Genomic DNA, 22,217 nt, shown 5'->3' on the forward strand with positions numbered 1-22,217 from the left:
TGCTGCTAAATCTGTTTACATTGGCCATAGAAGCAATTTCTGAGAGAGGTAAAACGGTCTTGTCATACTACGCCACAATCGGGAAATCGCTCGTTCACTAAAACGCCGATGAGAAACACATGTATTTAGGCGGGCCAGGAAATGGACGCTGCTGAGAAAATACGTAAAGCCGTGTCAGGTACAACGTGAATGCGAAAAAATGAAAAACTGCTACACGGCCTTCGAAATTAAAAAAAAAATGCTACGTTTATGCTCGTTTCCACACATTAAATTGTATTTTTTTTCTTGTTCGACTTTTATATGAAACCGATAGCAGATTTTGTGACCATGCGGTATTGATTGAGCTGTGAAATGAGTGATTTTATTAGGCAAAATGAATATGCCACAAACAAATGTTAACAAATGCTAAGAGTATCAACGCAGAGCTCTCAGCGCATTTTCATTGGTTGACAAACGAAAAGACGAAAAATGACAAGATCATGGTAATAGGAATTGTTCATGTCTTCTATCTGCTTTCTGTTAAGATAAAAAAGTAAATTATTTTTGACTATGTCAGCGAAAGTATCTGCACAAACATTGTCTCTGCCCATCACTGAAGATCGTAACGCAGCCCAAACGACGATGGTGGAGCTGCCTTTTTTTTTTCCGTGCTGGGGTTTTCTTGTACACAGGCGGGGGAAATGCTAGCGTTGTAACTTACGTTGTTGGGTTACTGGGGTTTTCTTGTACACAGGCGGGGGAAATGCTAGCGTTGTAACTTACGTTGTTGGGTTACTTCGATTTCCAATTGTCAATAAAGTGACTACAGATGAAGGAGTGCGGCTTCGACTCCGAGACTCTCTTGCCGTCACTCCTGGGGAACAGAAGGCACAGAGCATCCGGTAGCAAGCGGAATTTAAAAAATTCGGCACTCTCCATGACCACACAGTAACCAAATACGTAGATTCGTGCCTTTGCCTTTCAAAGAACCATGCTTAGGTCACCCGCCACTCATGCTTCTGTGAAAACCCGTAGAAATGAATCAACTTAAAAACGTCCGACTAGTTTGCGTAGCTGCCAGTGGAGCCAACAACGCACCACGTTCGCCAGCCTTGTTTGGCCAGACTTCATTTCACTGGAGATATTCACACAACTAGCCCAACTTTTTGTTCTCTTGAGGATAGTATATTCACGCACAACGTCATCTAAACCTTAGGATTTCCAATTTCCACACAAACCAACAACAATGTGCTCCAATGCGCTGGCAATGCGCCGTCCGGGGCCGGTGCATTCCGGCGTTTGAGCCATGCGCCGAGAGGCGGCGCCACCCGTACAGCTGTCCGGTCCCTATTCCTAGCGCATGCAAGGTGGACGACGATGTGAATGACTGGAAGTGTGTTTTCAAATGCAGACTCTTTTGACTGCACGCCTTTCTAGCTGCTTCAAGCACTTTCACTTAAGGAACAATTATCAGCAACTATATATAGTGAACTAGAAATTACATTTCTAGCTCACTTTACCGCCAACTTAAGTCATAAAATTTCATATTCAATAAGAACGCAATCTTTTAGTAATTGTAATAAGTTCGCATAGTGCGCTGTCAGCTTGTTTTCGCCTGCTCGATAAAAAAGACGTTTGACGTCTGTCTCATCTTACATGCCTCGCCAAGGTCATTCACAGGTTAATATGTACATGAAGGCCTGTGAGAATTAATGCGCTCATTTTTTTCTCTTTGCTCTCTAGGAGAGACGCATGAGTGCCGATGCAAATTAACGTTCTGCACGATCGCTTGCAGTGAAATTTGCGCGATCTGCTGATGTTTTTGAATATACTTGGAAATTTTTTTTTCAAATGCGCATCATCTATTATGCTTATTTTACACGCCTCATAGCCAATTCCACTTTGGGACATTAAACTCCATGACGTACCATATATACTATGAGAAAATTTAAGACTATGAGAAATAACGCTGCGGGACTGCCCGGATCATAACGATGTTACTATAGAACCGGTGATGGAGTCACTCGAAACTCGCGAAAGTAAAAACAAAGAAAACCTACTTTACAATTAAGTCCGCGGGCCTGTTACATCGGCAGTATCACGCTGGAGTGACCGCTCAATGTTATTGCAGTTACCTTCGCAGCAGCTTTTGTGTCTTTTTCTGTGTGAATATATGCACGGGCAATAGTGCAGGTGAATGTAACTAGTGCAGTTTCCCTGCGGTATCATACTCACCTATGGGGCTGAGACGTGGAGGCTAACCAAGAGAGTTCTACTTAAGTTGAGGACAACCCAAAGGGCTATGGAACGAAAAATGGTAGGGGTAACATTAAGAGATAGAAAGCGTGCAGAGTGGGTCAGAGAAATAACTCAAGTTACCGACATTGTAGTGGAAATTAAGAAGAAGAAATGGACATGGGCAGGACAGGTAGTGCGAAGAGAGGATAACCGATGGTCGCTGAGGGTAACGAACTGGATTCCAAGGGAAGGAAAGCGTAGCAGGGGGCGGCAGAAAGTTAGGTGGGCGGATGAGATTAAGAAGTTCGCAGGGGTCAAGTGGATGCAGCTAGCACAGAACTGGGTTAAGGGGAGAAATATGGGAGAGGCCTTCGCCCTGCAGTGGCTGATGATGATGATGATCATGATGATGATGATCATACGTACACAGAATATCGCGTCAACTTCTTATGACTTGATAGTATACAAAACGGGCACGGGCTGCAGGCGTTTATTGTTATTGCGCTCTTCGTCATGCTGCCGAAAAGTAATCACGACAATTATGGGTTGCAAACGAACTCACCTAGTTGCAGTGCAGAAGTGCAACGCACGTTAGCCGCGAAGGTAATCCATCACCGAAGTCTACTTGTCGCATTCAACGCCGCTGCCCTTCGCTCTCATATTTATCCGACCGCAAGAAGCATTTTAAAACAAGTGTCATTTTGTTTGTTGTGCCTCGTGGCGCAATCAACCAAACCACAGCTTGCAGAAATATCGGGAATTATGCCGGAAAATGCAGCAAGTGTCGCGCATCCAATGCAGACGGTTCAGGTTTTTGCCTACACCATGAAAGTCACTGCTGTTGCCAGCGCCGCCGCATCTCCACTGACGTCACGGGCTGACGCTTGTCTATAGATGGCTGTATGCTCAAAACGAGTAGTCATGCCTCGTTAATATGGACACATTGGTTTCCAACCAAAACTGTCCATAAAGCGAGTCATCCATTAAAACGAGTCATGAAAATAAACGAAAAGTATTTTATTGAGAAAAAAATTTCATTAATAACTGCTATTGTAATAAATTTGTAATTGAAGTCAGCCGAGCTGTCGGTGCTACCCCCTTCTCTATGAATCCGTTGGCCCGAATTATCATTTCTGTTCTCAAACCTTGTCAGTCATCCTCTTGAGTAGCTGAAGTCAGTAATGCCTAGACAGAGCGTAGAATAATTTTTCTCAGTAAGCATCACCCTGTTTTACTGAACAAATCATTCCGTAAGTCATCACAGCTAAAACCTATCAAAACAGAGGAGAAGGAACGGTACGTACCCATAGTGTTGCCAAGGCAGCCTTCTCTTGACGCATTTCGTCGCTCACGACAGCACCATTCGCACCACATTCCTGAACCACATTAGCAAAGCTGACTCCATTTCTTTGAACTGTGCTTGATGCTGTCGGATTCTGGCTGACGCCGCGATGCCGACGAGCCATTTATCGGAGTCCTCTAGTATCGATGCCACTGTCGACCTGGCCAGGCTGTGGCCTAGTTTAACTTGTGTCTAGTCCCTCACGTCTTGGATTGACTGAGATGGCTTTTGCCGCTTGTATTCACAGATTTCCTGCTTCGCACCTACGTTCAGCTCTATTCTTTTGCGTTTAACTTCCGCCATTCCAAAAGTCGGACTAAAGTTGAGGGTTACAGCTAGGCTCCTGATCATTTGCACTCCTTTTGCCTAGTTAACCTCCCTGCCTTTCTGTTCTTCTGATTCTCTCTTTTTTTACCTTGGACTGTTTCTGTAAGAAGCGAGGGAGTCAAGTTAGCAGGCTTCTATGCAGAGGGCTATCGAACAGCCCTTTCCTGTGCCGTTTATCTGTGTTCCTATGAAGCAAGCACTGCAAGGTGAAGTAGTTTAGAACGACGCCTAGCCGACTACAAAGAGCTAAGATTTTGTCAAGGCCGCATCATTGACTCAAAGCGAAGCCAACATGCAGACTGCCTGGGGTGCAAAATGTGGCAGTTCGGCAGCGCAGCAGTGACGAAAACCAGGAGCATGAGAAGAAAGAGTGTTCAGGACGGGACGCCCGGTCCCGGTTGTGTGCTCGTGGCCTTTCTTTTGTCGCTGTACTTCGTCAGTGTGTCTTAACTCTGACCGAAAGGTGTTAACGGCTTCATGAAACACACTTTGTGATCTGGGAAAGAAAAACTTCAGTTCCCGCCGCCACTTTTGGTGCTTGTCTTTCTTCCTATTATTTCTTTCTTACGTTTTTACCGGCCTCTTTGTTCACATTCAGCAGACTTCATTGCGACCACCTGTTGCTGTTTTCCCGACTGCGGCTTGTCATTGCGGCGCTGTCGCTGCACCCTGAAATCTCCCGGTTCCCTCCTTTCAGGGTTTTTCTTACTTGGCTGACCCTTGGTTTGCTGTGTACATTCCTTTCCGCTCTTGCCCCCCCCCCACCTTCGTCCTAGAACGATGACACTCCCACTTTGGTTCTTTCCTATCCCACAGGACTCGTTTAGGCATCCGGCCATATCGGCTGTCGCGTCGGTTCGCGGCCTACGCATCTTTCTTTAATTTGTGTTCAGACTTCCCTGCTTTTTTTTAACGATTTCCATATTAAGGAGACAAAAATGCATGGGCCCAAGTGGGCCGTGTGCATTCTTTCCCTGTCCATTGTCCAGACAGTGAATTTTCATATTAACGAGACATAAATACATTGAAAAAGTTTCGTCCCCAGAAAAACTGTCCGTAGTTTGGGTCGTCCATATTAACGGAGGGTCATATTAATGGGGCACGATTGTATGTGTGAGAGAAATAATGAAGGCACAAATTAAAGAATTAGAGATTAAATAAAATGTGGATGAGGAGCTGCAATGCGAGCCACAGGCAAAAGCCATTGAAGGCTTAGCTTAATTGTCCCTCCCACCCTGCAGTTTCTAACTGGGTATGGCATGGTAGAGGGGTAGGGTGAAAGGTTAGCTGATGTGTGAGAGCAGTGTCTATAACTGGTGTGTTACTATAGTGCCTAGAATATACTGGCTAGTGTGACGAGCGCCCGCGCTTCCCTATGGACGAGGATGGCGCTATTTGCAATGAAAGCCAATCGTTAGCGGCAGAGGGCGCTGCTTGTCGGGAGGGTGCCACCTGAGCAGACGACGCAGTTTTCTCTCTTCAGAATACGGCAATCTATTGGTGTTGTGCGTGCGTGTTAAACCTGCTTCTGCGCGTCTTGTGCTTTCACGAAGGTGCAGTAGTTTATTTACGGTGTAGGTGTTTGCTCATGCGAGTCGTTCCGCACTTCTACCTGCTCGGCGACGATTGCATCGGTTTGTGCGCGCGTTCTGTGTTCGCCTGTATCCCTTCTTTTTTTACTGTGTCGCCAGTGGTGAAGCGCGGTTCCCGATTGTTGTTTCCCCAGTGCCTCTCACTAGACTGCAGAGAAAAATGACAAAGAGAACGCGGTGGTGCACAGAGAAGATTTACTTTTTTGGCAAACGGGGCTACCGCTAGAACAAGGAGCGTACGTATTACTGCGCTATCTGATGCTACGTAAGTACGCATTCTGTACAATGGGAACGAAGCATCGATAGAAATGACGGAAGGTAAACGGCAACTGCTTTTGTTGGCGAGAAACATTTTTAGAGCATGCAGTTATATTCACAAGGATGGAAACTTGGGCGAGTCGGTAACGGTGCTCCATGGCAGTGTGTAGCACAAAGAGTGTACACAGGCGCTACAGACAGCACCTGTGTTGTGTACCTTTTCTGTGTCCCTCGATTGTCCTTTTGCGCTACACATATGTCATATGGATGCAGTTATATATTAGGCGCATGTTTCACCGTAAGCACGGCATTACCAACGAGCTTCATTGCGATGAACCGGCCGCGTCTCGTGCATATTGTGTATATAAAAAAAAAAAAAATACTTCGTCAGCTTCTTCATTCCAAAAGATGGTGACTTCGGCAAAACCTTGTGCAACAGGCCGCAATGTACCTTAGCCGCTGTAAGTAAAGGTTCCTCGTTTGTGCTATGCTGTTGTTTTATTTATTTTTTTAATTCAAATACCTCACGGGCTCCGATTGGAGTATTATGTGAGGGGGTTACATAACTGGGGTGCGAAACAGAAGCATATAGAAGATGGTTATTTTAACATCATTATTTTCAAAACGTTAACAGTTACCCTCCACACCTTGTGCCCAAGACGGCACCAAAAAGGAAGGAAAGAAACATATGCGAGCAGCAACCAGCTCATAAACGCCATAAGTGGGACGCAGGGACTGGACCCGGCGATTCGGGCTCGGAAATCAACGAGGGCTCCTGCTTTCGCGAAGCTGGCTTTCAAGACTGCAACGACTCTTCCGGCTCCAGTGAAGCGGGCATTGTGGGTGAACAGAGTGGCAGCCAGGCTACACTGCAGACACCTAACCACCACAGAGGCCGTCCGTCGTCCGTTTGATGACATTCTCATTCCGGTTACATGGATGCGGATACCTTCCGTGGATGACAGCCTAGCTTATGCTTAAGACCCAATAACTTTGAAAAGATGAATAAGGTTGACCTTGCATTCCAACTTTTTGGAGATGAGGTTATTAAAGGACTTTTTTTGCACCGGCGGCATGTGCAGACTATATACACTCGGGTGCAACCAACATAAGACTTCGTCAAGCTAATCAATCGCCTGATACGAGTAATGACCTCCAGGATAACCAAGCGTGCACTTAAGCCGGGTAGCCCAGACATGCGTTTCTTGGAAGACTTTTTAGGATATCTGGACAAGTGGGAAGAACATGCCAGCATTGCCTTCCACTCGCATTGTCACCTTTGATTAAACATGCTGCCTTCGTTCTATTAAACCGAATCTGTGTTTCGTGACTTGTATTCTTTGAGTTTGAATTCCTCCAAACGCGAAAGCTCTCATGTGCGTTTACCGGGTTAGCGTGTGGCTCATGTACCGATTGAGCTTTCAAGTTCGAGCAATCTGCACAAAGCAATTCGATATTAACATTAGCATGTTAAAACGTTATATCAATCATAAGCTCCTGAAAGAGCTCTAAAACAAAGTATTAAACGTGAGCCAAAGCAACACGCAGCTCCCTTTCCAACTCTCAGCAGCGCGGCGCAATGTGCGCGAGAAACCGGCTCGCACCCTCTCGCACCACAGTGCCGCTATGCGGCCGCCGGCGGCTTTCATTGCTATTCGAGCCATCCCAGCCGGCGCGCTCGACACACTAGTCAGTATATTCTAGGCACTATAGTGTTACACAGAAATTTGAAAGTGTCTAGTAGTGACGGAAGAGCAAGGACAATTGTGGATGAAGGATGGGACTCGCTGCAATCGAATTTGTTTTTTAAAGAAAACCATCATATGTTTAAATGATAAGAAACAGTTATCGGGGCCGCAGTTTCGTGTTTTTTATTGCTCCAATTTATACTTTGTTGTGTACCGGTTTGACCTGGCATTCTTTCATTCCATCATTACTTTGTTCATTGAACTTGCGGTGGAGCACCAGTTATATCTTCGTACCTTAAACTGGTGGCTGGGACATTTTTCTTAGTTTATTTTTATTGTTTTTGTTTTTCTTCACCTTGCCTTTTTCTTTTTCGTTTCATTTCTATTCTTTTTTCTTTGCATTTTACTTTTACTTCATTATCTACAGTCTTATTCTTTTTGCCTTAGTTCAGACAGCTGTTTTGCCCTTTGGGTGTATATTGCGAGCCTGTCTCTGTGTTTTATTTTCTTCCTGGTCTATGGCTTGTAATAATTTGTAATTAGTTCATCAGGAAGTCAATCAATTCATTTATCTAACGTGCACAAGAACAATCCAGGGGTCCATGTACTGATAAACACAAGCGTGAAGAAAATGACCAGACTAATTAATAGGAAACAAATGGCAGAAATAGAACAAAATGATAGCAGATATGCAAATATATGAACAAGAAGTAATTTGTGCAAGAATGTGATAAATTTCAGCTGGGAAGCCCTCAGGCAGGAAGAAAAATGCAGGAAAAAGTACCGTATTTACTCGCATAATGATCGCACTCGCGTAATGATCGCACCCCTGAATTTTGAGGTCAAAATTCCATTTTTTAAATTCCCCGTGTAATGATCGCACCCTGAACATAGAGCCGCCTGGTGGTTGATCTGCAGTCATCCCGCAGCGAATGCATTTCGGCGAGTTCCCAACCTAGTCTAGTAACGTTGGAGTTCCCATGATTCCATGCTTTGCGGCGTTCACCATTTTGCAATTCGGCAGCGTCGTAGCGTGCTTTGTGTTTTTCTGCGAGTTTACGCCATTTCACCATGGGGCGGTATGCCAGTTACACCGCCGCGTTCAAGCTCACGGCTGTCGACTATGTACTGGAGCATGGCAACCGCGCTGCTGGCAGGCATTTCGGTGTGGACGAAATGAGGATACGCTATTGGAAGAAGCAGCGCGAGAAGCTGATGGCTACGAACAAGACACGACGGGCTTTCCGTGGACCCAAAACGGGCAAGTTCCCTCGTCTTGAGGAGGCGGTCCTAGAATACGTGAGGGACTTGCGCAAGGATGGTTGTGCAGTGTCATTAGAAATGATACAGATGCAGGCGCGCACAACTGCCAGGAAGCTGGGAATCGCCGCAAAGGATTTCCGCACTAGCTCCGGTTGGACGACTCGCTTTATGCGACGGAATGGACTTTCCCTGAGGTGGCGGACGCCGTTGTGCCAGCGGCTCCCAGCCGCGTATGAAAGCAAAGTGATAGACTATCACTTCGTCACTAGGCTTCGCGAAAAATGCGGTTACCTCATGTCGCAAATTGGAAACGCCGATCAGACTCCACTGACGTTCGACATGCCCCGGAATACAACTGTGAATGAGAAGGGTGCTCGGAGCGTCCTCGTGAAGACGTCTGGCGCAGAAAAACAGCGATGCACAGTCATGCTTGCTGTGACGGCCGACGGGCGGAAGCTGCCACCATACGTGATCTTCAAACGGAAGACTATTCCGAAGGGAAACTTTCCAGCGGCTCCCAGCCGCGTATGAAAGCAAAGTGATAGACTTCCATCACTTCGTCACTAGGCTTCGCGAAAAATGCGGTTACCTCATGTCGCAAATTGGAAACGCCGATCAGACTCCACTGACGTTCGACATGCCCCGGAATACAACTGTGAACGAGAAGGGTGCTCGGAGCGTCCTCGTGAAGACGTCTGGCGCAGAAAAACAGCGATGCACAGTCATGCTTGCTGTGACGGCCGACGGGCGGAAGCTGCCACCATACGTGATCTTCAAACGGAAGACTATTCCGAAGGGAAACTTCCCCCGTGGCATCCATATACGTGCACAGATGAAAGGGTGGATGACTGCAGACCTGATGGTCGACAGGATCAAGACTGTTTGGGGAAGAAGACCAGGAGCATTTCTGCTTCCCTCGCTTCTGGTTTTGGACAGTTTTAGGGGTCACCTTGTGGACAGCGTGCGTGCCAAGCTGAAAGAGCTGCGCACGGACATTGCAGTCATTCCTGGCGGCCTGACTTCGCTGTTGCAGCCTCTCGACGTGTCTTTGAACAAACCGTTCAAGGACAACGTTCGACGACTTTATGCTGAGTGGATGGCGACGGGCCAGCGTGATTTGACGCCGAGCGGAAAGATTAGAAGGCCATCCATGGAGAGGCTGTGCTCGTGGATCACAGAAGCGTGGAGCAGTATCCCCGACGAGGTAGTGGCTAAGAGTTTTAAGAAGACAGGCATATCTAACGCTTTGGATGGAACGGAAGATGACTTCCTGTGGGATTGTGAAGATGCTCCCAGCGACGACACTGCCGTTTCCGATGAGTCGTGCAGGAGTGAAAGCGAGGATGGCGAGGATTCAGACTTTGATTAGAGTACTGACGAAAAAAAATAAATGGGCATTGTGCACTCCATGTGATGCTTAATGTGCGTGTTTATTGCGAAGGTAAGCCTTACTCAGCTTTTATTTTTGGTTGTAATCGAGATATATGTTCTAAGACGTCTGACCTGCGACTTGTTTGCGTTTTCGGTGCTCAAAAATTTTTTGTAGAAAATTTACCCCACGTAATGATCGCACCCCGAAATTTGCGTCAGTATTTTAAAAAAAAAGTGCGATCATTATGCGAGTAAATACGGTATGTATAACAGGCTTTAAATGAAAAGAAGCTTGGTTTTTGAATTTTTTTACCTCTAAAATGGAGAAAAATAATTTTGAAGAGTGCCGAATTTTATTAATAGTAGTAAACTATTGCTTTTGCATTTAGCCATACCCCCCCTTGTGCTTTTTCTTGAAGGTGGATATCGGAGGTGGCGTCATGGTGGACAGCATGCAACTGGAACAACTACTCTCCCACGAGCACAACACACCATCGAGGTTCGCACGGCGCCTCATCCGCATGCTGTTCACGAACGAGGAGTTGCTGGGAAAATCTCTGTTTGGAAAAGGGTGCAATCGGTTCAAGGCCGCTAATGTGGAGCAGAAGCCGGCGCTGGACCCAGTCCGCCTCAACGCAGTCATAGGTTAGACCAGAGTTTGAATTCTAGTGCGATAAGAAAACGAATGCCACATTCCGCAGCTCAGCGACATGATATTGCTCTACAGCATCTGTAAGGGCAGGGAGGTTTGGCAATGTTGAAAGTCTGGAGTTACGTTGGAAATATACCTTCAATACCAAATGTTCATAACAAATCTACTGCTGTTGGGATGAATTCAGTTCAGATGAATTCTTGAATAAGACGAGTAACGTGAGAGCTTTGGTTGGTATTCCATAGGGCTCACTAGAAAGAAAAAAGCTTGCTTGACAACTTCGGGCTTAAGAACAACTTGCAGTCCACAATTTCAGCTGATGCAACGTTTGGAAGAGGTAGCTAGATAGTGGGTGACACCTATGCTGCAGATGGAACAAGATAAGACAGACGTTGACTACTCTCTTTGACACCTTCGGTGTGTTCATAGAAGAATGGGAAGCAAAGGGGAGGAGGGTCTTTAAAGCACAGGGAAGAAGATGAGACAGAGAAAAAAGAAAAGCTTGAGTAAAGCCATTGCTAATTAGGATATCACAAGCTGGTGTCATGCTCACTGTCCAGTTCACTGCGCGCATAGTGAAATAAATGCTCTCCTTGCAATTATTCTCTCTCTGGAAGGCTACTCCTGTCATGTCATGCATGGTTGGATGCACATAGCGGGCTCACATCATTTTTAGGGGCACTTCTGTTATACAATATACACAATTCTGGTTCCTTCAAGTTTGGCTTGAGGGAGTCTACTATGTTTTACCAAAAACTGACAACTCTTAACCCTGTCCGTGTTATTCAGGCTGCTGTGTACAACTCTGCACCAACAACTCTGCATAACAATCTGCTGCATAAGAATAGAAAGCATGTTTTGCTTCCATAGCTTCCGTTTCATTGCCATGAAAAGTTAGAGGGTTTCTCAAAATGTATTTTAAGAGGAGAAAGGCAGAAGTCTATCCTTCCTCTCCTATTGTTTGCCTCTTTTCGGCGTTCTTGGCAGTCATACATATAATTATAATTGGTTAGCAGGAAAGGAAAGGAGCAGTATCTGTCACACTTTTTCCGGCAGGTGTGTGTTTGGACTGTACACCATTGCCCCTGTCGCGCGGCGTTCCTTGGCATGCGTTCAAGTGTGGGATTGCAGATGGCAGGAATGCTAGACAAGAACACATCTTGTGGAATCTCGCGGAATATGACAGATCTCGTGCACAACTCTCTCGCACAGGGTTTTGTTCCATGAGCCTAGAAAGGCTTTCACCTTAAAAGTTGTCATAGAGTGTAGCTGCTTGTGTGTGGAGAAGCAATTATTCCTATTGCTTCTCCTGTTACTGTTGGCCATGTGTTATCTGTATCTGTGGGTGATAAGCGGACTGATTGCACCGTGTCATCTCTCATCTGAGGTCAGCATATATTTGGAGCAAAACTGCTGAGTTGTAAGCATATTTACAGTGTAATCCACTTATAACGATACCAGATATAACAATATATCGGTTATAACGATCAAATAATTTAGATTTATCAATTTTCCCATTGCCCCTATGTAAAAATAAACCACATATAACGATGCGATTATCGGCGATATATCGGATACAACGATAGAATTTTGACCGCCTGGAAAATATTTACTATCAAATTTCGTATAAATATTTGCGAAAAATAAGATTATTTGATTAGAATGACGCAAAAAGTGCCGCAAATAGACCGTTGTGGAGAAATCTGCAAGGAGGCGATGCGTACGGCCTTTGGAAGCGAGCGCCATCATCATCGCAATCGCTGAGGAGAGAAGGTGGGGAGAAGAGGAGCGCGTCCTTGGCCGTTGTACGTGGAAGATGGCGCCGACTAAGCGGAAGGCGATCTCTCTTGAGGTGAAGCACCAAATTCACCAGGATTTTCGGCAGGGCTTCAAGGTGGGAAGCCTCACTAAAAAGTATGGGCTTTCGCAGTCGACGATTTCAACCTTAATCAAGGCTGCAGATGTCCTCGAGAAAGCTGGCTCCAGCGGCCACGACGACCAGCGAAAGAGGGTTAGAGACCCTTTTTACAGTGATGTGGAAGAGAGTCTCTACCAGTGGTTTCTGAACGCTCGCAACCAGAATGTTCCCATCACAGGACCGATTCTTTGCGCAATGGCGAAGAAATTCGCTTTTCTTCTGGGACGAGAACACTTCAAGCCCGGCGGAGGATGGATCCAAAGATTCAAAGATCGCCACGGCATTGTTTATAGAAACGTGGTCGGGGAGGCTGCCTCGCTGGACGTGCCGGCGAAAGACGAGTGGCTGGCGATGAAACTGCCCGAGCTGTTGGAGCGCTATGAACAGAAGGACATTTTCAATGGGGACGAGACAGCGCTTTTCTACGAAATGCTGCCTTCAAGACGCACGCTCTCAAAGGAGATCCGTGCAGCGGTGGGAAGCACAGCAAGGTCCGAGTGACTGTGTTTTTGTGCGCCAGCATGGACGGTAGCGAGCGTCTGAAGCCTTTTGTGATTGGGAAATCGAAGAGGCCCCACTGCTTCAGGAACCAACACATTCTGGTCCGCTATCGGAATAACAAGAAAGCGTGGATGACTCGCGACCTGTTTCAGGAATGGCTGCTTGAATTTGACGGCCTAATGGAGCAAAAGAAGAGGAAAGTGGTTCTAGTCCTCGACAATTGCAGAGCACACAGCGTCAGCATGAAGCTGACTTCTGTCGAGTTGCTCTGTCGAGTTGCTCTTCCTGCCCCCGAACACCACGGCAGGTCTGCAGCCCATGGACGCAGGCGTCATTGCCAATTTCAAGGCCCTCTATAGACGTCGTATGCTCGAATGGCTGATCTTAAAAATAGACCGTTTGGGATCGCCAGAGGATGCTTCCGGGCCTGCTCACCTGAAGGTGAGCTTGATCGAAGCGGTGTGGTTTGTTTATGGTGCGTGGTACGAAGTGAAGCAGTCCACAATCCAGAACTGCTTTAGAAAAGCAAGCTTCGTGCGCCACGACTGTGCGGTCTCAGAAGGGACAGATACAGATGACTTGCGTTGCATCTTCCGACAATGCCGGCGGAGCGCTCTTGGACGACTTTTTAAACGCTGACAGCGCTGCTGCTTCGTGTGAGGAATTTACCGATGAGGCCATTGCCGAGGAGCAGCGACAAAAAGCGGCATCGAGCGATGGTGAAAATAGTGACGACGATGATGGCACCATGGACAACGATGGCAGTGACACCACCACGCCAGCTCCATTGTCGTCACGAAGTGCCGTACAGTCCATCCAGTCGCTGATAGGCTTCATCCATGCTACAGGACTGCCGCACACGTATGCGCAACAACTGGAGACTATGCAGACTGAAATTATCAAGCGTCAGCTGCCGCTCAAGCAAGCGCGGATTTCCGGCTTCTTTAAGCGAGATTAAGTTATTTATCCCCTTTATATATAGTACAGCAATAAAGTGTTGAGTGTTCTTTAGTGACTAGCTTTGTTTTATCCGATTGAATCGTCGCTGGCAAGTAGGTAAGTCTGCATGCACGGGCAAATGCATGTGCGCTCTCTTGCTTTATTTTTTCTTTACTTTTTTTTTTTGCCGGTCCAGATATAACGATAATCGGTTATAACGATCGGATTTTCCCGTTTTCTCAATATCGTTATAAGTGGATTGCACTGTATATGGCAGGTGCCTGTAGAAAATGCAGCCACAAATATGACGTGCAAGGGTGTTCCACACATCAGGAAAAATAAAAAATAAAGCATTGCAATTATACCCCAGTCTCACTCGGTTTAGGTCAACTCTGCCCGGCAGCTCTGAAAAAATGGAGAAACACTCAAGCAATGCTGGCAGCCGCCGTCATCGGCGTACTGCCAGCATTGCTACGTTTTTCACATCACATAGTTCTTTGTCCGTTTTTTCTAGATGCTCTGTCACTGCCCTCTCTTGACAAAGGGACCACGCCACTTCCTTTCCAAGATCAAAACCACCCTCTTTCCTTCACCCATGCATGCTGCACAGCTTTGTGACCGTTGAAAAGCAGGCTGTCCTATTGGCTTGTGAACCTGTAGCGAATAATACTTATCTTAAGCATTTAGTGAAAAATAGCATTACAGTCGACGACCGATTTTTCGGACACCCAATTTTTCGGACATGCTTGATTATTCGGACTTTTTCCCGGCCCCGGGACATACCTTATAAAGTCAATGTATTACGCTGCTCAAAATTTCGGACACTCTAAGGAGGGCTATTCGATTTTTCGGACATTCCAAGCGTCAGCCGGGCCAACTGCCACACATTTTGAGCGGTGTCGCCGCCATCTTGTTTGTTTACTTTTTCCTTCGATAGCCTCGAAACCGGTGCCGGCCTTGCGTGCCAGCTAAACACGCTGGATCGAGGCTATATTTGCCTAGCAGCTTCCGTTTCCGGGACAACGTCGCTGCCGGAGTGCTTTTTTTTTTCTTTTAGCGTGATTGCTTCTACTGCCTGTTCCTCTGTGTGTTTGCCGTGTAGGCCTAGCCGTGATCATGCTGATGCGAGAACTACATTCTGTCGCTACTGTGGCTCGCATTTTATTGAATCGGCTTCAGTTCTGTTTCCGGATTTTATAAGATTTTTCTTTTTTTTCGTGCAACGCGACAGCGAGAAGGCACTCAACAGAGTCGGTGTTGTGATTCAGTGTTTGGTGGTTGTGGTGTGCCTCGACAGTGGGAAAACCTACTCTGTCAATTTGCTTGGAGCACTTAGTACCCTCGCCAATGCGTGGAAGTCTGTAGCACCCACAACGCTGCGCAATTGCTTCCGCGACGCGGGATTTGTGCTGAATGACGAGTCGGCTGCCTTGGACGAGGATAGCGTCGTCGAGCAGTTGTCAGGCAGTGAGCAGTTCATTCAAGACCTTCGCACTGCTGGTGTCGAAATTCCATCGGCCATCTCGTTTTCAAAGTTCACAGACGTGGACCACCAGTTGGAACTGTGCTCTTGGCTCATAGTACAGGAATTATTCGCCAAGTGCTTGTGGAGTCTGAGAGCGAGGACGATGATGACTCACCTGCAGCAGCGCAGCCGACGCAAACTGAGCTGATGCAAGCGAAATTCAGGTGGACCTGTTAGCACGGAAGGCGAAGCCTGGTGCAGAAAAGCATTCCTGACTTTTTCCGGCCTCAAAGTGAATAATAGGCAATAAATTGAGCTTTTTTGGTGCACATTTGTTTTTTCGAACTGCCCGATTTTTCGGACATTTTCGTGGTCCGTTGAGAGTCCGAAAAATCGGTCATCGGCTGTACATTGGTGGTTAAAGTACATAAAGTAGGGGCTGCATGTTCTGTTTTGCATGATATGAATACCATTGTTTTTTCATGAAAATACCTGGAAAACAACTGTGCCACTGAAATTGCACGAGAAACCAAAAGGGCGGATCTTGCTTTAATATGCGCACTGTCTGCCTTATGCAGTGTTTCACTGGAACGCTGAGATTCAACATCTGGTGAAAGCCAGTGTAAAAGGATGTGCAGTCTTTGGACCGAACCACCACTTAATCAGAAATAATGTATACGGTTGAACCTCGGTATAACAAACTTCAGTATAATGAAATCCTCGACATAACGAAGTCACAAGGAATACATCACATAATGCCCATTGGAAACTATGTATATTTTACCTTGATATAACGAAGGAAGTGTTTATGTACAGTAAACCCTCGTTAACATGAACTCGCATATCTCGAAAAATTGGTTAAGTCGAAAATTTTCCATGCCGCACCTTCACCTCGCATAGGTGCTATGTATTAGCTCCCGTTTATCTCAAAGCATTTTTCGGGTGTAATGAGGATATCTCGAAATTTTGGCTGGAAGGACCGAAGGCAAAGGTTATTACCAAAAGGTGATAGGGGCTTCAAGCGAGTGCTTTGTTCCTATACTAAGTGCCGAATGCAGCCACGTTAACGAAAACAAAATTTTCGCTGACGCAGCCATTTTGCCGCCTTGGGAGCAGTCACATGAGTGCTGCTCGCGCGCGGGGGCTGATGTGTCTTATTGGGCAGTGAGTTCAGCGTGATTCGGTCAGCTGCCCTTCGCACGTGCGTACCAGCAAGAATGGTTTAGTGATTGTGTGGTTCTGTTTCGTCGTGCTATGTGCACGAAGCGTTGACTGATTTTTGTTGTATGTGCGGTGTCCGCAACAAAGTTGAATGCAGCGGCAGCGACCAACGGCTTATGCGATGCGTTCAGCAGCTCGAGACGCTTTTGTCGGGCCGAATGCCAAAGTAAAGCAGGCAAGCATTACCCAGTTCTTCCTTCCAGAATAAAAAATTGTTTTTTTCTGAGAATTCTTTAGTGTTTATTACAAACACTCCCCTTGTGCAGTGGAGCGTCGACAGGCGCTATGGGTCGAGGGCCGCCAGGGCATTTTCGCTCATCACTGTTGAGCTCACGTCCTGGGTTTTCAGAAAATTGCGAGTGTCATCTGGCAGCAGCTCGTGAGGCAGCCAATCGCAGAATGCTTTGGGCTACTCAATTTCCGTCCTGGCTTTTTTTTTTTTTTTTTGCAAGCAAAGTTAATTTTTCTAGTCCAGTTTGAGCGAAGAACCTGCAGATGCTCACTTCGTCTGATCCGTGCATATATGAGCGCATCGCGACAATTCAGTAAAAGCTTGGTAGGGTAATAAAGGAAAATAAAAAGGCTAGTGTGGCTAGATATTGTTAATTTTTGAAAGGAGCAGGAGAAAGTCACTGCTTGCAGTCATGTCTGCATCGCTGTGTAGCAGCACACAGCTGCGCTGCGACCTTTTTTTTTTTTTTAAACGCGATGCATTGCAAAAAATTTCATCAGTGCTATTTTATTTCAAGTGGTGTGGTGTTTTGGAAACGGGATATAGCATAACTGCACTCCCCTTGACCGAACGACGACGGGGTGGTAACAAAGCAACGCTGAAAACGGGCGTCTCTGTTGCAGTCCCGTCGCTCCGTGCAGTGTACACCAGCGGCAAAGACAGGCATTGGCGGCGGCGGCGCGTGACGGGTCGCCAGGGATTGTTGCCAGAAATTTTCGGCATTTTGCTTATCTAGAAATTTTTCCTGGATTTTACAACTTCGAATTAATGAAGGTTTACTGTAATTTAAATAAAACGAAACCTTCAGTCAAATAAATTTTACCCGGAAGGACAAAAATTTCGCAGAGGAGATGACAGCCAGAGGGAAAGCATTGCCAGCACGCGAGACTTCAGTAACTCACGCGGACGGGCCTTCCGGGGCACGCGGCACTTGCTCCCAACACGCTAGAGATAAGCGATAAGCTGCTAGAGTATTCGCACCTCGGCCTCCCACTTTGTCTCCCTCTATCTTTTTGCTTCGTCACAAACGGAGGAAAATGGAGGAGAGCAGTGGCTACGTATCCCCCCCCCCCCCCTTCCCGTTTCCTGCTCTGCTCACTCCTTTGCTACAATCTAAAAAAGCTTCCCCGTGCCTACAAAGGCTGATGCGTCAGCGTGCACGTCTGTCATGCCTTTCTCGCACGGCTGTTGCGCGGCCGCCCGCTGCTTGTGCAGGCGTTTGTGCGCTGCTTGCCGCTCGGTTTGCAGATTCTGACTCTCCTTCGCTTTAGTTTCCCGCATGCGTTGCCGCAGCAGCTGTTTGTACGCTGCGTTCTGCTCTATTCGTCGATTCTCTTCTACGACTTTCCTTTGCTTTGTCACTGCCTGGGTCACTGCCTGCAGTGACACTGATGCCGAAGATGGCGAAGCCCCAAGTAACCGTGAAGTGCTTGACGCAATAGATGTGCTGCGGCGCTATGCGAGTTTAACAGTACAGCAAGAAACGATGCAATCCCTGTGGGCCTATGAACGCAGCGTGAGGCCATCTCTGATAGCTAAGCACACACAAAAGAAGGTCACGAATTGCTTTCAGAGGAAATAAAAACGAAGTCCCTACAGCTGGCAAATGCTTAGGTAATGTTTCTGCATGCTAGGCATGGAATTTCGATACAATGAAATTTCATTATAACGAAGTAAACTGCCGATTTTTATGACTTCGTTATGTCGAGGTTTAACTGTACATGTGAAGCATATCACTTAGGAGTGAGAAATGTTTATTACTTGTTTGCTTGGTGCTTTATTTTCTAATAACCATGTGCTGAAATATATTGTTACTCGTGGCATAAATCCTGCCTTTTGAAATTTGTGACAACATAACTAGCATGGTTGCCAACACTAATGCCCTTTTTGTGTGCTGCTATCTTGCAAGTGCGCTAGTGCCAAGCAGCCTTCCTGCCTAGGAGCTAATGTCAAGATAAATGCAGCAGAGTGTTATCACAACACAGTGATAACACCTTGCCGTTAGCAGTGTGCCAATATTCCTTGGCACAGCCCTATGGACTGCAATGATTACAAGACAAAATTGAGGGATCTGCTGATGACTAATGCTTTTTCTTTAATTATTAGTGACAGAATTGGGGGGCGGGGGTCATTACACAAGTAAATATGCTGCTATGCACACACCTTGCATTTGCAAGGTGTGTGCATAGCTGCATACGTAACATCATACGTAACAAACAGCAAGGCTGTTTGTTACGTATGATTACAACAGCTTTTCTTTTTTTTTAGCGTTGTGTTACAGTGTGGCATTGGTATTTGATTCAAAAAAATTTTGTCCGTTTTGTACCAATGTATACAACCTTGATAACTTTCAATTCTTGCTTAGCACGACACACGAATTGAATGAACTGTGATATATTTTTTTTTCCAGCTTTCACATGCAAAAACTTCAACACCAGTCCTCACCAGCTCAAAAACAGCCTTTCCTCTATGCTGTCTCGGGAAATTAAAGGAACAAGAGAGTGAACGACTTTCAGCATGACACAGTGCTCATCGTTTTCCTCCGTAATAACATGTGTATCAAACTCTAGAGTCCTCACCGTCTAGTTTAGCCTCATCCACTTATGCACAGTTTTCTTGCTATCCTCGCAGATACCCTTTCCCCAAATTTTCTCTTACACTACTTCCCACCGCTCTGCTGCTCCCTTCTACATTCAACTTTTAATTTAGTCAAACCTGGATATATCGAACTCGGATAATTCAAATTTTAGTTCTATCGAACTCACGGAATATCCCCTTGAAAATCCCATGTAAAAGTATAAAAAAGCTACATCGTGTACTGAACTTAAATTTCACCGGTCGTTCGATATATCGAATTCCGCACCAAGCACTGGAAGTCCCAAAGACAATCGCATCACCCTCGGCCGTTTGCCACTTGACGTTTTCAAGTCACGCGCAGAAGTAATGAGAGAGAAAAGTTCGGTACTGCGCCCTTTCCCCAAAGGCGCGCGCATCCATGATGATCGTTTGCCGCGCACCAGCGCATGACATTTACAAGCCATATGTGTGAATAAATAAGAGGGAACCTGTTTGGCAACGGCTTCTATGGAGAAGACAGCCAGTGCAGCTGTGCTGTTTACAAGAGACGAAACACCGAGATAGAGCGAAGCGTAAACATGCGACCATTTTTTTCTCTCTCTCCCTTTCCTCTCTCATTCCCGGTCTTCATTCACAGCTGCACTTACTACGCATGAGCCGATAAGCCAGCTCGGCCCGTGGCAGACAAAGCGTCGAAGGCTTTCTCCAGTGTGTGTTGTGAACACTGTGCGCGTCGTGCTCAGCATGTGGCTTAGCATGGCGGCTGCGGACTTCAAGATATGGCAGATTTTTATTTTCTCGGGGGGGGGGGGGGGGAGGGAGTTGTCCATTCTTGTCATTGTGCTTAACGTGCAGCTTAGCATAAGCTACGACGGCTGCGGACATTAAGAAGCATGAGATTTTCTTTTTTTTGCAAGAGGCGTTCATCCTTGCATCTACGAATCAACAAAACCACGCTGTCAGCTGCAATCATGACACCGGCTCTTAGCATTATTTGCTTTAAACAGCATTTGCTGCTATCACGGTTTCCAATAATTTTGTGGCAGTGGACTCTGCCCAATCCAAATACGGCGTGATAAATTGAACCAGGCTTGTACAATCAAGCCATCGCGGGCACTCTGCAAAGTTCGCTCCCCGCCACCGCAGGAACTAACATCAAGAGTATACTCAAAAGATAAACATGTTGTGATGCTATCGCTGCACAACATCTTCGCTGCACAACATCTTTGTGCGCTGCCAATAAATGTGTGGATGCGGCGGCCGAATTGGAAATACGGCCCCTGACATGCAAGTTAAAATGCTTGTGATTTCTGCCGCGGCGACGCAGAAACCTGTTGTGTGACGCAAAAACACAAGTTGGAAAGTTTTCGTCTGTCACTACCGCTCGTCACTGAGGTCGCTCAATCGCTTGCATGTGAACCGTCCTTAATGCTTTTTTTTCTTTTTTTTTCAAATTCTAGGGTCCAAATTGGAGGGTGGGTTCGTTGTGCGGATGGGTTGATTATGCAATAAATACGGTATCACTTTCGCGATCACAAGTGGTGTCTCAAGCCAATTTCTGTATGCCAAATTATCGATATATCAAACTCTGTGAAATCTTTCGATATACCAATAATTTTATATACAGAAATCAACTTGAGATGCCGCTTGTAATCGTAAAAGTGATACTGTATTTGTCACGCAATCAACCCACTCTCATAACGAACCCACCCTCCATTTGATGTTAGTTCTTGCAGTTGTGGGGAGTGAACTTGGCAGAGTGCCCATGATGACTTGATTGCACAAGCTTGGTTCGATATATATCGAACAACCGGTGAAATTGGAGTTTGACATACAACGCAGCTTTCCTATACTTTTAGATACAATGTTCAAGGGGATATTCTACGAGTTCAATATGACCAAAATTTGAATTATCTGGTTTCGATATATCTGTGTTCGAGTATACTTTATTATGGGACAAACAAATGACACAACCTTCCTCTCACCCACGCTGCATTGAGCGTGTTATTGATACCCTTTCAATTTCTTTTCCATGACCCGCTGTGCTGTCTGACTAAATATAGAGACGTTTTTCAGTACTGGATTTTCTGGAGTAACACAACAATTTTCTGCATGTTTGCATACTCCTTTAATATAGCAAGCGGAATTGGTGGCATTGATGTCATTCATACTGGTTTAAATTTACTTGCTTTGATATGCATCTTGGGTTTATCCTAAGAGGGCTGTGTCATGTTGAAAGCCGTATAATGTCAAACACAAGTACCCGAAGTCTCAGGTGAGTGACTTTACCAAATTTATTTGCACATTTTCATTTCATTTGTGATACATGTGCGATGTGTCTTGCTTTTTCATATAGGTGAAAGCTGAAGCAGGCAGGGGCCACCTTTTATTGCAGCATTTATTCATTTGGCAGAGGTTGCTTTGTGCTTACAACTTGACGAGACTATCTTGCCAAATGAAGCAGTCAGAGTTCAGTATGCTTGGGAACTGTTAATGGCAGATGCTGAGCTTGATAGGATTTCAAACTATAGATATCCATGATGAAATGAGTTCCGGAAGCCGTTTGAATTTGTGGGCAATATACTGTTTAATCAAGACGATCATGCATAACATAAAATGTTTAAAATGTGAAATCACAAAGAACAAGCCTTCAT

At 46.0% G+C, this 22,217-nt stretch overlaps 1 protein-coding gene across 1 annotated transcript in view; it reads left to right on the forward strand.

Annotated features, from left to right (window-relative positions):
* Nucleotides 1-20,361, forward strand: part of LOC146173992 (uncharacterized) — a 130,804-nt gene extending 110,443 nt beyond the window's left edge. Inside the window, exons 7-8 of the mRNA XM_084583236.1 lie at nt 10,478-10,703; nt 19,397-20,361. Coding sequence (XP_084439362.1) covers nt 10,478-10,703; nt 19,397-19,491 — 321 coding nt within the window. The 3' untranslated portion in view covers nt 19,492-20,361. The remainder of the gene's footprint in view (nt 1-10,477; nt 10,704-19,396) is intronic.
* The last annotated feature ends 1,856 nt before the right edge of the window (nt 20,362-22,217 follow it).

This window comes from Amblyomma maculatum, chromosome 11 (genome assembly GCF_055883805.1).
Source record: "Amblyomma maculatum isolate TAMU_Amacu chromosome 11, ASM5588380v1, whole genome shotgun sequence".
Taxonomy (NCBI): domain Eukaryota; kingdom Metazoa; phylum Arthropoda; class Arachnida; order Ixodida; family Ixodidae; genus Amblyomma; species Amblyomma maculatum.